Below are 12,201 nucleotides of genomic sequence, written 5' to 3'. Positions count from 1 at the left end.
ACAGTAAGCAAGTTGATCATGGCAGACTAAGCAGTTATGAAACCAGGGGTAAAGCCAAGGAGAAAAAGAGCAACAGGAATGTGGGGCGAAAGGAGGAAGTAGGCAATCAGCATTTAATGAGCAGCTACTCTAGAATCATCTCCCAACAAAAGTGTGGGTGAACATTATTAGCCCAATTTACAAAGGCAACAGACTCAAATTAAATAATTTTCCCCAAGCCCACACTACAGACACATGAAGAAGAGGAAGATGTCCCGTGATCTGACTGACCAATCTGTTTTTTCTCAAGCCAGTATACATATGCCCCCAGGCATAAACTCAGCCGTGCTGGGGATACACTAAGAAAATGAAGGTGGATGTTAAACCTGGTATGTAGTGTCAGCTCTTTTCATTCACCCCCATTTTCCACAATTAATAGACTAGCAGGGAATGGGGGTTTTTTTCCTTTTCTAGTTGAAGTTAAAATATTTCTATAATCAGGATGCAATGAAATGCAACATTCACATGAATTCTTAAGATAAAACAGAGAATTTAAGAAATTTTCAAGCTTTTCTCAGGTATATCCTGAACTTCCAAGGGGTACTCTCTCTCTCCTCTGCCTTTGAGGTTCTTTGCAGGTAGTTTAAGAAACCCTACTTTACACAAATTTGGGAGGGTAAAATCCCAACAGTTGGACTTGTCTGGATTAACAAATATGGAAACCTTCTCCAACCCTTCCAAAAGAGTCAATCATTCCCTCTACCCTGTTTCTATAACGTTTTACATTAATTTATATTCCTACTCTAGCCTTTAAATAAAACAAAAATATTTTAATTACAAGTAAAATGAAAAGAAATAAAAATTTTAATTACCCTTTAAAATACTTTAGCTCTATAATTCTCAAAGCAAGCTGTAAACAATTATCTCCATCTCAACTGGGATATTCATTTACTGAACAGTCCTTAACTAGTAGACTCTGAAGTTAGATCTAAAAGATTATAAAGGTATCTCCAGGTCTCCCCACATTCCCCAGATCCTGTCATCAGACACAGGAGGATGGCAGAGAGCACTGACAGACCCCTGACAGATTCCTCCTATCCTTAGAGTCACATGTCAGTGTAGTCTCTGAACCCTAAAAGGTCAACAATCATTGCCCTAGACAGCAAACAACAGGAACAGGAAAGGGTTGCCAGCACAACTCCACCCCAACCCTGAGCGACAAGTGGGATAACCTTCCATACCACTTAGATTGAGCATCTTACATAAGGTGGACATTCTCGGCACCCAACTGCCAAAATCAAAAGTTAAATACCCCTGGCTGCCACAAATTGAAGGAGTAAATAGAGAGAAGCAGATATTAGTCGGAATCAGACCTACTAAGAAGTCCTGAGGAGAGGACGGGTTAACACTGCAGAGTCTCAGGAAGCTTCTCTACTACAAGGCTCCAGGCAAGGACACTACCAGAGGCTTCCGATTAAAAGAAAAATTAATATGGAACATCTCAAGCCAATCTGCTCAGCCTCAACGCACTCTAACTGTTAACAGTAGTTACATCTGGAAAGAGAAGAGGAAGTAGGGGGAGGGGTGTTACATGCAAAGGAACTTTCATTTTTACTACATATATATAGATAAATTTGTGTATTTGCTGAATCTTTTACCAAGAGACTATGCTCGTGTGGTAATGGTGTCATTTATTTAAGTTCAGCAAAGATTAAAAATTATAAATACCCCTAAAAATAATTTACAATTTTGTGTGAATAAGTTTAGCAAAAGTTTTCTACAGGAAATACCGTAAAGGACAGTGATAATGAGTACATGACATGATGGAGTAATAAACACTGTACACTAACACTTATTAAGTACTTACTACAAGTCAGACCCTAGTCTAAGTCCTTTATATGTATCAACTCATTTAACCATCACATATTATTAACCCCTTTTTACCAAGAAGAAACCTGAGGGACAAAGAGCTTATATAACTCTTACAAAGTCACGCAGCTATTATGTGACGGAGACAGGATTCTTACAGTCAATCTGATTATAAAGGACTCATTTTTAATCACTAAAGCATGCTGTCTCTCACATTATCTGTAAGAAGAAGAGTATGAAAATCATAGCATAATGAGAAAATGAACAACCTGATTTAAAAATGGGTGAAAGACCTGAACAGATAGCTCACCAAAGACATACAGACAGCAAATAAGTATATGAAAAGATGCTCCACTTCCTATGTCATCGAGATACCACTATACATCTACTAGGATGACAAAAATCCAGAACACTGACAACACCAAGTTCTGACAAGGATGTGGAGCAGCAGGAATGTAGGTTCATCAACTGTAACAAATGGACCACTCTGATGCCCTGTGTTGCCAGTGGGGGAGGCTGTGTGTGTATGATGGCAGGGGGTAAGATGGGAACTCTGTACTTTCTGCTCAATTTTGCTGTAACCTAAAACTGCTCTGAAAAAATAATTTATTCAAAAATTTAAAATAAATAAAAATAACAGCATCATGGGGTTTTGTAAAAGCAGGAAGATAAAAGGAGGTTGCTCATATGACTTGAAAAACTATTCCCACTTTCTTCCCGAGGTTTGCTGACATTTCAAATGACTGGATAAAACATGGCCCTTTCTGGCCAAGCATCTTTTATGAATGTGAAATTCCTGAGAACACCAGGTCGGGAGTGGAGGTGTTTGCTATTCCAGGATCAACAGATTCAAATTAACCAACTGAGCACTACTAATCTGATAAACCGTTTCCACACATCTTTGGTATTCTTGCTGCCCCTACCAACTATAATTCCTATGACAGATTTTTCATTCACCTGCTTCACTGTAGCAGGTTTCTATGTAATCCTTCCTATTTATAAGAATTTCCATTTCAAAGAGATTCTATTCTCTTCTTTTTAACACCTTTCCCGTTGGCATTGTATAGGCAATAAGATTGAGGAAAGGATCAAACCAAAAGAAAAGAAGGCAGAGGATGTATACCGCCAGTCATTTCAGCCAAGCTCCAACAGACAGTGGCAAGCATAGGTCCACTCACACCCCAATGGCCTGACCTTAGTCATGGGGCCACTCACTCCAGCTTTCAAGAAAGGCTGGGGAATGTAGTCTTAATTATGTGTGAACCATGAGGTCAGCTGAAAATGCTATTAATTCAGAAGAAAGGAAAGACAGCTATTGAGGCACAATTACCAGGCCCTGCCACATTCATCCATATATCCTCACCATAATGACTGACACATGATGGTGGCACTCAATAAATATTTTATTATTTCTTAAATCAACTCAATTGAAAAAAAAAATCAAACATTTATTTACAAGCTCCTGTATCAAGTTCAAATTCCTCTGTTTTGCATTAGATTCCTTCATAAATTAGTACCATCCTCCTTCTATAATCTTATTTCTTAATATTTAAGGTGAACTTACTGTGCTCCATAAAAGCACAGGTCTTGTAACCCAACTGCCTGAGTTTAAATTCCAATTCTGCACTTACTAATTGTGTGATCTCAGATGGGTAACATAATTTCTCTGTGCCTCAAGTTTCTGAAGTGTAAAATAATGATAATGAATAATCATTCTAGAGTTATTTGCATATTAAATGCATGACTACACAAGATCAGTAACTGGCATATGGAAAGCACTCAATAAATGGCTAGCTACATTCTTCCCCTGCATTACTGGCCAACTAATTGTCCCACAGTCTTTATATAATCCTTGAGACTTTATCAGATCCCAGTTAAAGATAGTCATTTTTACTTTTGTTCTATCTCTTCTATTCTTGGTAACTGTTCCAATCTTTTGATCTTGAGACATGCAATTTTCATAAGTTTGTTTATACTATTTGACCTCAACCTTTCTTTTTCCTTTCTATTTCCTACTTATCTAATGCCTACAAGCCTCACCTCAAATCCCAACTCCTCCACAAAATCTTCATTGTTTGCCCTATTAATTCCGGTTAAATAGTAAGCACTTGGAGGAAACCTTCAAATGCCGAAACTCTCAGCTACTACCCCCAGACAAGTGGTGATTAAAGGTAAAGGTAAATGGCCAGCTGCTCTTCATACACTTCAACCCAAACATACTACAGGAGAATGAGGACAATGGCAGAAATGAGAGTCTGTCTTCTAAAAAGGCAGACATTAAAGGGAACTGCTAAATGTATAACAATGCCATCTTCTCACTAAATTGTTTTGTTTTTGAAAGTTACTTTTCATTAAAATGTTATTTATGTTAACATGCAATGAGTGTTTTACTGTTATTTTTAACTAAGAAGCACTTTAAATTTTAATTTCTCATAGGATAAATAGCCCTATATACATATCCAACATCCTACCTTTGGTCATGCTGTTCCCTTTACCTAAAGCACCCTTCCTCTTGGCTCACACAGCTTAAAAGTAGCTGTTACTTAAACATGCACTCACAGTTGAGCTGCTTTTGTTTCATTCTAAAATGTTTCTTTTGAAGAAAAAATAATAAAGCACCCTTCCTCTCTCACCTGGCCATATCTAGATGTTACAATCCTTCAAAACTCAGCTCAACAACTACCTCTTTCATCATCCCCTGCTACAAATGATTTCTTCCTGCTTGAATTGCCAATGCACTTTATCTGAACTGCTCTCCCGATTAACATCTCTAAATGATTTATCTTCCTTGAGTGCGGACTCTTCATCTTCTATCTCCAGTTCAGCTTCTGTGGTTCAGGTTAGGAGAGTGCTTACAAAGAGGACAAGTATGCACAAGGAATATACATATGCAGAGGGAATATACAAGGAAACAAGCACAGGGGAAATGCAGGGCATGGATGAAGAGAGAGGACCCAGGAGGATGTGTACAAGATATGTGCAGAGGAATTCACTGAAATCCAGAGAGATTTTATAGAGAAGAGAAAGGGAAGGTCTGAGAGAAAAGATTACACAAAACCTTTCTGAGAAAGCCGAGATCCGGTATAATATTTAAAGGTATTCCCTGAACAGAGAAACTGATTTTTAACAAGTGATTGGGAAGTTCCCCTTTGATGTCGTTGGAATCATCACAACAATCACAGCAGCCAACACGCACTGAATGATCACTATACAGTGAGCACAGCGCTAAGGCCTTGGCCTGCTTATTATCAGCTAATCTTCACAGAAAAATCTATGCATCCTTAAATCTTTACTGATTTCCTAGAAGAGGACACTGACCCTGCTTTGAGTCTTTTTTTAACTTTTTTTTATTGTTGACACTATTATAGATGTCCCCATCCCCCCACTTTCTGCTTTGAGTCTTAAAGCTGACTTGCATGACCTCTTTAGCAAGACCATATTTGTGAAAGCATAGAGGAGTCCAGAAAAAAAGGATTTTTTTTTAAATCCCTTATTTCAAAAAATAATGGACTGCTTTGGCTCACTGAGAAATCAGAGAAAAGGGGAACTTGGAGACAGGTTCAGAGGGTAAGCCCAGGACAATCTGGTGCTGCCTACTGCTCCTCTGCTTGCAAGTCTCACAGGGGTCCCTTCAGGGAGAAGAAAGGGGAAGGGAATGGTGCTGACGTGCTCCCCTTGAGGGGAGAGGGGTGCGTACACTGGGTCCTGTGTCCTGAGCATATTTATCTCTCTCTTATGGGGGAAATCTTAAGGGAGGTCTCAGGAGAGGGTCTTAATAGAATATTCATCAGCTCTTTCAGGGCATGGTCTCCACTGATTGGTCAACAAGTGATTGGCAAGTGCCATGGCAGGGGATTCATTAGTCAATGTAGCTGGTCCTAAGGTATCCACTGCATCACTTGTCTGGTTTTGCTGCTTTTCTGGGCCTGGAGCTGAAATACAACTGAGGCCTAGATGGGAGGAAATGTTCAGGGGATCTAAACCACATGACCAGCAATATTCTAGGGGAGGAAGGGTTACCTTGGGGACAGGGTTCTTGTTTTCCCAGTTTTGCCCCTTGCTAGGCATCCAGGGCTTTCCACCCAGGTGAGTTTCTATACCTGAACCATCGTCCTTGCTCTGCTTATGTCTGTCTAGCATGTATAAGGTGTGAGGACTTTTGCATCGAGGTAAAATGGCCAGGATTAGGGGCTCTAGTAGTGGCTGCTCTCAAAAAGCCAGATATTATGTCTTTTCCCGGCTCTCAGTCTAGGAGGAGCCTAGACCAGGCACTCCAGGGCTGGGTCCAGCAATTGCAGAGGACACCTCAATTCTTCCTAATCACAGTGTAAAGAGAAAAAACTTACAACTCCAGCAAACACCATCTGAAACCAATATGCATGAGTAGGGGTGTTTACATACCAAATGTAAATAAATTTGTGGCACTGACACGAAATTTGGGAATTTTGTTTCACTGTAGGATTTTATATCTATAATCATATTGTTTTCTCTTTCTAACAGAAATGCTTTGAAATGATCTACTTGAAGGTTTTAATGATCTTACCTGCAGAACTGTGTTGGCTATCTCTTTTAACATAAAATTGATAATTTTTTTAAATCTCTGATTATTTCCTTAATTTTAAATCAATTTTGGTATGTGAGTCAATTATGGTATTTGAGTGAATTTTTGTGTTGTATTGTTTTTATTAAAATTACCATCTAAGTCTGGTCTCCACTATAATTTTTCCTTCCCATTCATTTCCTTAGTTGGTTTAGTATGTTAATTTAAAATTCTTGAGCTGATTAAATACTCACTTAATTGATTTTCCTTGCTCTTTTTTCCCTGTGGCAATAACTTAATTTTTATTTATTTATAGGGGTGGCACTGGTCAATAGGACCATAGAGGTTTCAAGTGTACATTTCTATGAAACAAAGAAATTGCCTTGTGTTCCCTCCACTCAAAGTCAAATCATCTTCTGTCACCATATATTTGGCCCCCTTTACCACTTACTACCCGCCCACCCCCTTTACTCTGGTAATGACCATAATGTTATCTGTACTTTTTTTCTTACCCTCACCAGAGGAGATAGTTTATTAATTTTTTTCTTTTTAGAGAGAGAGGAAGGGGGGGAGAGAGAGAGAAACATCGATGTGAGAAGAAACATCAATCAGTTGCCTCCTATACACGCCCCAACTGGGGATCAAACCCGAAACCTAGGTATGTGCCCTGACTGGAACTGAACCTGCCACCTTTTAATGTAGGGGACGACACTCCAACCAACTGAGCCACCTGGTCATGGCTGTGCCTTTTCAAATATAACTTTTACATAATTTAAATGCTCTCTCTTATAAAATGTGATTGATGATTTTTGGTCAATATTACTATGGCAAAGAAAGTATATTCTAGATTTGCAACAAATCAAGTTAAATAAAAACTCAAATTTAATTGGACATTTGTGGATTGCCTCTCTGGCATTAATCATGCCCCTGTTCCTCTCCTTTCATGACAGTGTTAGAATTTTGTAACCATATAGTTTTAAATTGAAAATTACATTGGCCATGCTGCCCAAGGACCCGAGGGCCTTCTAGGAGGTGCCAACTCCTCCCGGGGAGATATGTCAGAGACCAAGACTTTTCATAAAAAAGTCTTTTAAAGACTCCATTATCAAGTATAATGTTTATCTTTCTAAGAGAATTGCAACAATTTTATCAACACTTTTTTTTCACCTTAACACCCAAAATAAATATTTCACTTATATTTTCACTGTTTACTTGGTACCATGTCAAGTATATGAATTTAGAGCACTGACAATGAGGCCAGTTAGGTTTTTCTGCAATTTCTGCCTTATTTTGGAGGTGAAGACATGAAACCACATATAACAGCTGCCAAGGGTAGGTATTTCAGTTTTACTTGTTACAATATTGCCAATGGTGAAATAAATTGTGTTGGGGACTTATACTCTGTAAATATTCATGTATTGTGAGAATAAATCATAAGTGGTCATTTTCAATTATTCTTTTACTCGATTTTAGGGCTACATTTGTTAATATTTGTTTGTTTATTATTTGTTTTAATAAGTGTTTTTGTGACGAGAAAATTTGCTACTCTGTTGGGATAGCCTAAATTTATCTATGACTCAACCCCTCTGCAGCAGGCACCCTCTCTGGACCTGTGTTATGAAGTGCCACTTTACTTAGAAATCTGTCTTAAGCAAGTGTAAGCTGGATTTCCACAAACAAGCTTTCATTTTATTTCTTAAGATTATTCCCGGTATTGAGATTTGCCCCGAGCTGACTAGCCTATGGGATATCTCTGCAGTCCAAAATTTTATCTGATAGTAAGAATATTTGGAAATCCTATCTGTATATACCCAGTAATGTTTATTTTTCACAAAGCAAGATTCAAATCAATGTTTCCCTCCATCCCTCAATTCTTCCTCTGCTATTATACCCTGAAATTTTTCAAGTTTTCTCTCCTGTGGATGTTAACTTTTACAGCCCTAAAGTGAAAACACAAATGTTTCCTAGTGATTTATATTTCTTTGACATTTAAATAAAAATTTGACCAGAATGGGAAATTAAATAAATGGATGCAAATCATGATGCTGATTGTGTGCACAGACATCTTTTTTCCCAGGAGTGCTACCATTTTAATGAAGTGAGACAATTCAGTCCCGCCGTAGGTTATTTTACGTCCATATATGTGTACACAACCTGAAAAGTAGAGCTAAGATAAACATTCTCAAGTAAAACTACCATGTTTTTACTGTTCTTTGATTTTCCATAAAGCTTCTAAGATTTAACTATAAGAAGACACATTGATGACATCTCCCTTCCATACAAGAAGAAGATCATAAACAGAATGAAAACACTCCCATTTTATATCCTTTCCCCATGATGTCCTAAACAATAAAGCAGTAGCAAAATAGCTAAATGCTTTGTAAATTCCCTTCCTCATAACAGCTGCAAATAAGTTCTTACCATATATTTTTCCCTGGAAAATCATAGAAACTACCTTTTGACGCTGACATTGTGCAACAAACAATTTCTCTTTCAGAAAGAGCAACTTACAAATATTGCAGTGGCTAACTGAATCTTAATCATTATTTCAGGAAGTACAATCAACATTGGGCTTTTTTATATATAGGACAACTGTTCTCTTTTTACTTCCTTCTCCAACTAAAATCAATAAATTTGGGTATCATTTGTATTAAAATAATTTTATCTATACATATAGATAAAATTTAGCTCAGCATGGTTTTCACATATTCTCTTGTATTAGTTTTCTATTGTTGCAAAACAAATTACCACAAACTTAGTGGCTTAAAACAATACTTATCATAAGCTCACAGTTTTTATGGGTCAAGTATCTAGGTATAGATTAGCTGGATCCTCTGCTTTAAGTCTCATTAGGCAGAAATCAGGGTATCGGCCAGGGCTGCGATCTCATCTAAGACCCAGAGTTTATTGTAAGCTTACTAATTTGGGGCAGGATTTAGTTCCTTGTACCAGTAGGACTGAGGCATTCTGCATCTAGAGACTGCTGGCTCTCTCCAGAGCAGAGCAATTTGCTTCCTTTCAGGACAGCAGAATGTCTCCCTGACTTCTAATTTTTTTGACTTCTGAAAAGTCATTTTAAAGAACTCATCAGGTTAGTTGGTTCTCATGCCCACCCTAGAGAGTCTTTCTTTTGCTTAAATCACTCAGCTGATTGGGGAGCTTAATTACATTTGCAAAATCTCTTTTGCCATATACAGTTACAAAATCATAAAGTAAAATCCCATCATATTCACAAATACTACTTATATACCAGGGAAGAGTATTATTCCAGGCATGTTCACCCAGACTGAAATAATTATATAATATTATTTTAGCCATGTCCATCTTACATTCTGAGAGCTACTAACAAATTGTGCACCTGAGTGCAAAGCATGCTGCAATGCCACAAATTTATGTAAAAACCAGTACATGGCTCAAAGAAAGAAAGGGCTTTCTCATAGTTAAAAATGTCCCACAGCATATCAGACTGCCTGAGTCCGCAGCAGTGTGTGTTCCAGAACAGACTGGACAGTCAGGATGCTGTTGACAGCATTACAACATCAGGTATAGAATCAGAGGAGCTAACATCTAAAGGATCTCATATGTTCAGATGCACTTGGGACCTCCCAAATGCAGCAAGGCCTCCACATAGTTGCTCATCTGGACTGAGCCCTTCCACATTCAGTGTTTCCCCAGGCAGCCTAGGAGAAGTAGCCTGAGAGTCTTCAGTTGCTCTCCCAAAGCACTTGGGTCCCTCTCAGAAAGTCACTGCAAAAACTTACTCTCGGGTTCTTCCTGTCCTCTGCCTCCAACATAGGATTGTCTACCATGTCCCAAGCTGGTATAGAACAGGTACCACTGTAAGCCTCCCCTAGCGGTCTCAGGAAGAACACCAGGTCTTCCCAGTGTGCAAATACATCTTCTTTTGCATCTGAAGGGGAGCATAACTGTAGGTAAAAAGAGCGGCCAGTGGCAAGCTTCAAGTGGAGCTGTTTTTTCTCATGACTGTAGACGGACAACTTGACAAACTTCAAAGGAAGCAGCCTGGTCAGCTCCAAGCTTTTCACTGACATGAGTTCCTTCCCCTGAGTATGTCGGTCACCTCTGGCAGAGACTGCACAGCTGTCAGCCGGTCGTGCCAGCAGCATGACATCAGGTATCATGAGGTCAGAGCTGGTGTATGCGATGCCTACAGTGACCATTTGCATTCTTCTGTGCACATCGATCACGTCTCCTCTTTTGCTGATCTGGATGAAGTCACTCTCAAACATGGGAATGCGCTTGAACATGGCAAACGTGCCCTTGCACAGCTGCCGCTGCAGCTTCCCCATGGAGCTGCGGAACATGTGCTGCACATGGCTGCTCTGGGAGCTGCCCTGCCATAGCGTCATGTTGCTACCCATGTCTGTCCCGCATTGAGACCAACACATATCCTCTCCGAACCTCCTCCTCGATCTGAACAGCAGCCCCCAAGGGCCTGCTTTAAGCTTTTGCTATCCATTGTGACCTGAAGTCAGCTGTCACTCACAGCACTGTGTCATCCCCACAGCTGCCCCCCAGGAAGGGACAGCGTCCTCCCACACACAGCCACGCCACAGGGCATGGAGAGCACCAAATTCTTTTTTTTTTTTTAATATATATTTATTGATTTCAGAGAGAAAAAGGGAGAGGAAGAAAGAGATAGAAACATCAATGATGAGAGTCATTGATCGGCTGCCTCTTGCACACCCCCGACCGGGGATCGAGCCCGCAACCCAGGCATGTGCCCTGACTGGGAAGTGAACCGCGATCTCCTGGATCCTAGGTCGACACTCAACCGCTGGGCCACGCCCGGCCGGGCAGTACCAAATTCTTATGTATTTTGCTAGTGAGACACAAGCATGCTTCTTCAAGGACACTTTTTTCATGCAGCTACCATAGGCAATGATGTGCAAATGATTAGCAGTCTCAGGAAAACTGTCTTTTTTAATCTACAAAGGTAATACTAACAGGTGACAAATATTTAAGGCTTTATAAGAACTGAATGTATTTTTGAGCTTTTGCTTACTAATGTTTTCTTTTATAGTTATCATAGAATTTCTGTGAAAGATTAACTTCAGTCACCAAGTTTGAATTTAAGAATGTACATAAAGGTTTCACAGAGAAAGCATTCCTAAGAATCATCTTATCCTCCCCAAGTCTGCGTTTAGTTGCAGCTGTCTATAAGCCACTTTCTCAAAAACTCAATTATTGGGCTTCTTTATTTTTTTCTGGAAAGACTGAGTTTGCTCTTTTTTGCCTATAAGGGAACAAATAACTAAACTGCATGAAGAGTTTATTAAGTTAAACTGGAACTCATATGATATATAAGGTAAATTTTGCTTTTATTTTTCAATAAAAGTTTTTATCTCAATGTTTCAGACTTCAAGTATATAAGAGCCTTGTTCTAGGGTTTCAGCTTGCCTCTCCTAAGTTAGCACTGCTGACCCATTCTTCAAAAGGACATGCTAGGATATAAAGCCTTCATGTTTTTATAGTTTCTGTGTTGTTATTGTTGTTGCTTCTTGGCATTTTTACTGCTACAATTACTGAAGACTTTCTACCTTACTTAGTGAGTTGATTCTCTAAGTAACATTTTGGTTCTTAAGCCTACTGTTACTGTCCCTGGAACAGCTATAGGAGCACCCAAATACCCAAATCAAATAATGAAATTTCTACTCATTTTCCTGCTTTGCATGCAAGTTCCCCAGCTCTTCCTACAATTGTCTTAAATGAGACTTTCAGGTAGGTCTTCCCACAGCACTGCATCCGATTCCACCACTTAATTTTGAGTTGAGCACGTGAAATTTATTACA

At 39.1% G+C, this 12,201-nt stretch overlaps 2 protein-coding genes across 3 annotated transcripts in view; both read right to left on the bottom strand.

The window, feature by feature from the left end:
- The window catches only part of RABGAP1L (RAB GTPase activating protein 1 like), a gene marked incomplete at its 5' end in the record, with an annotated part of 365,222 nt that overhangs the window by 334,814 nt on the left and 18,207 nt on the right, over positions 1 to 12,201 (bottom strand). The gene's annotated exons all lie outside the window — the stretch shown is intronic.
- On the bottom strand, positions 10,093 to 10,758 carry GARIN6 (golgi associated RAB2 interactor family member 6; the record flags this gene model as incomplete). Its single annotated transcript, XM_081121893.1, has 1 exon — positions 10,093 to 10,758. One exon carries the CDS (start codon positions 10,756 to 10,758, stop codon positions 10,093 to 10,095), a length of 666 nt encoding a protein of 221 aa, XP_080978019.1.

The sequence above is a fragment of the Miniopterus schreibersii genome (genome assembly GCF_964146895.1).
Source record: "Miniopterus schreibersii genome assembly, chromosome: 19".
Taxonomy (NCBI): domain Eukaryota; kingdom Metazoa; phylum Chordata; class Mammalia; order Chiroptera; family Miniopteridae; genus Miniopterus; species Miniopterus schreibersii.
This window is presented reverse-complemented; position numbering and strand designations above follow the sequence as displayed.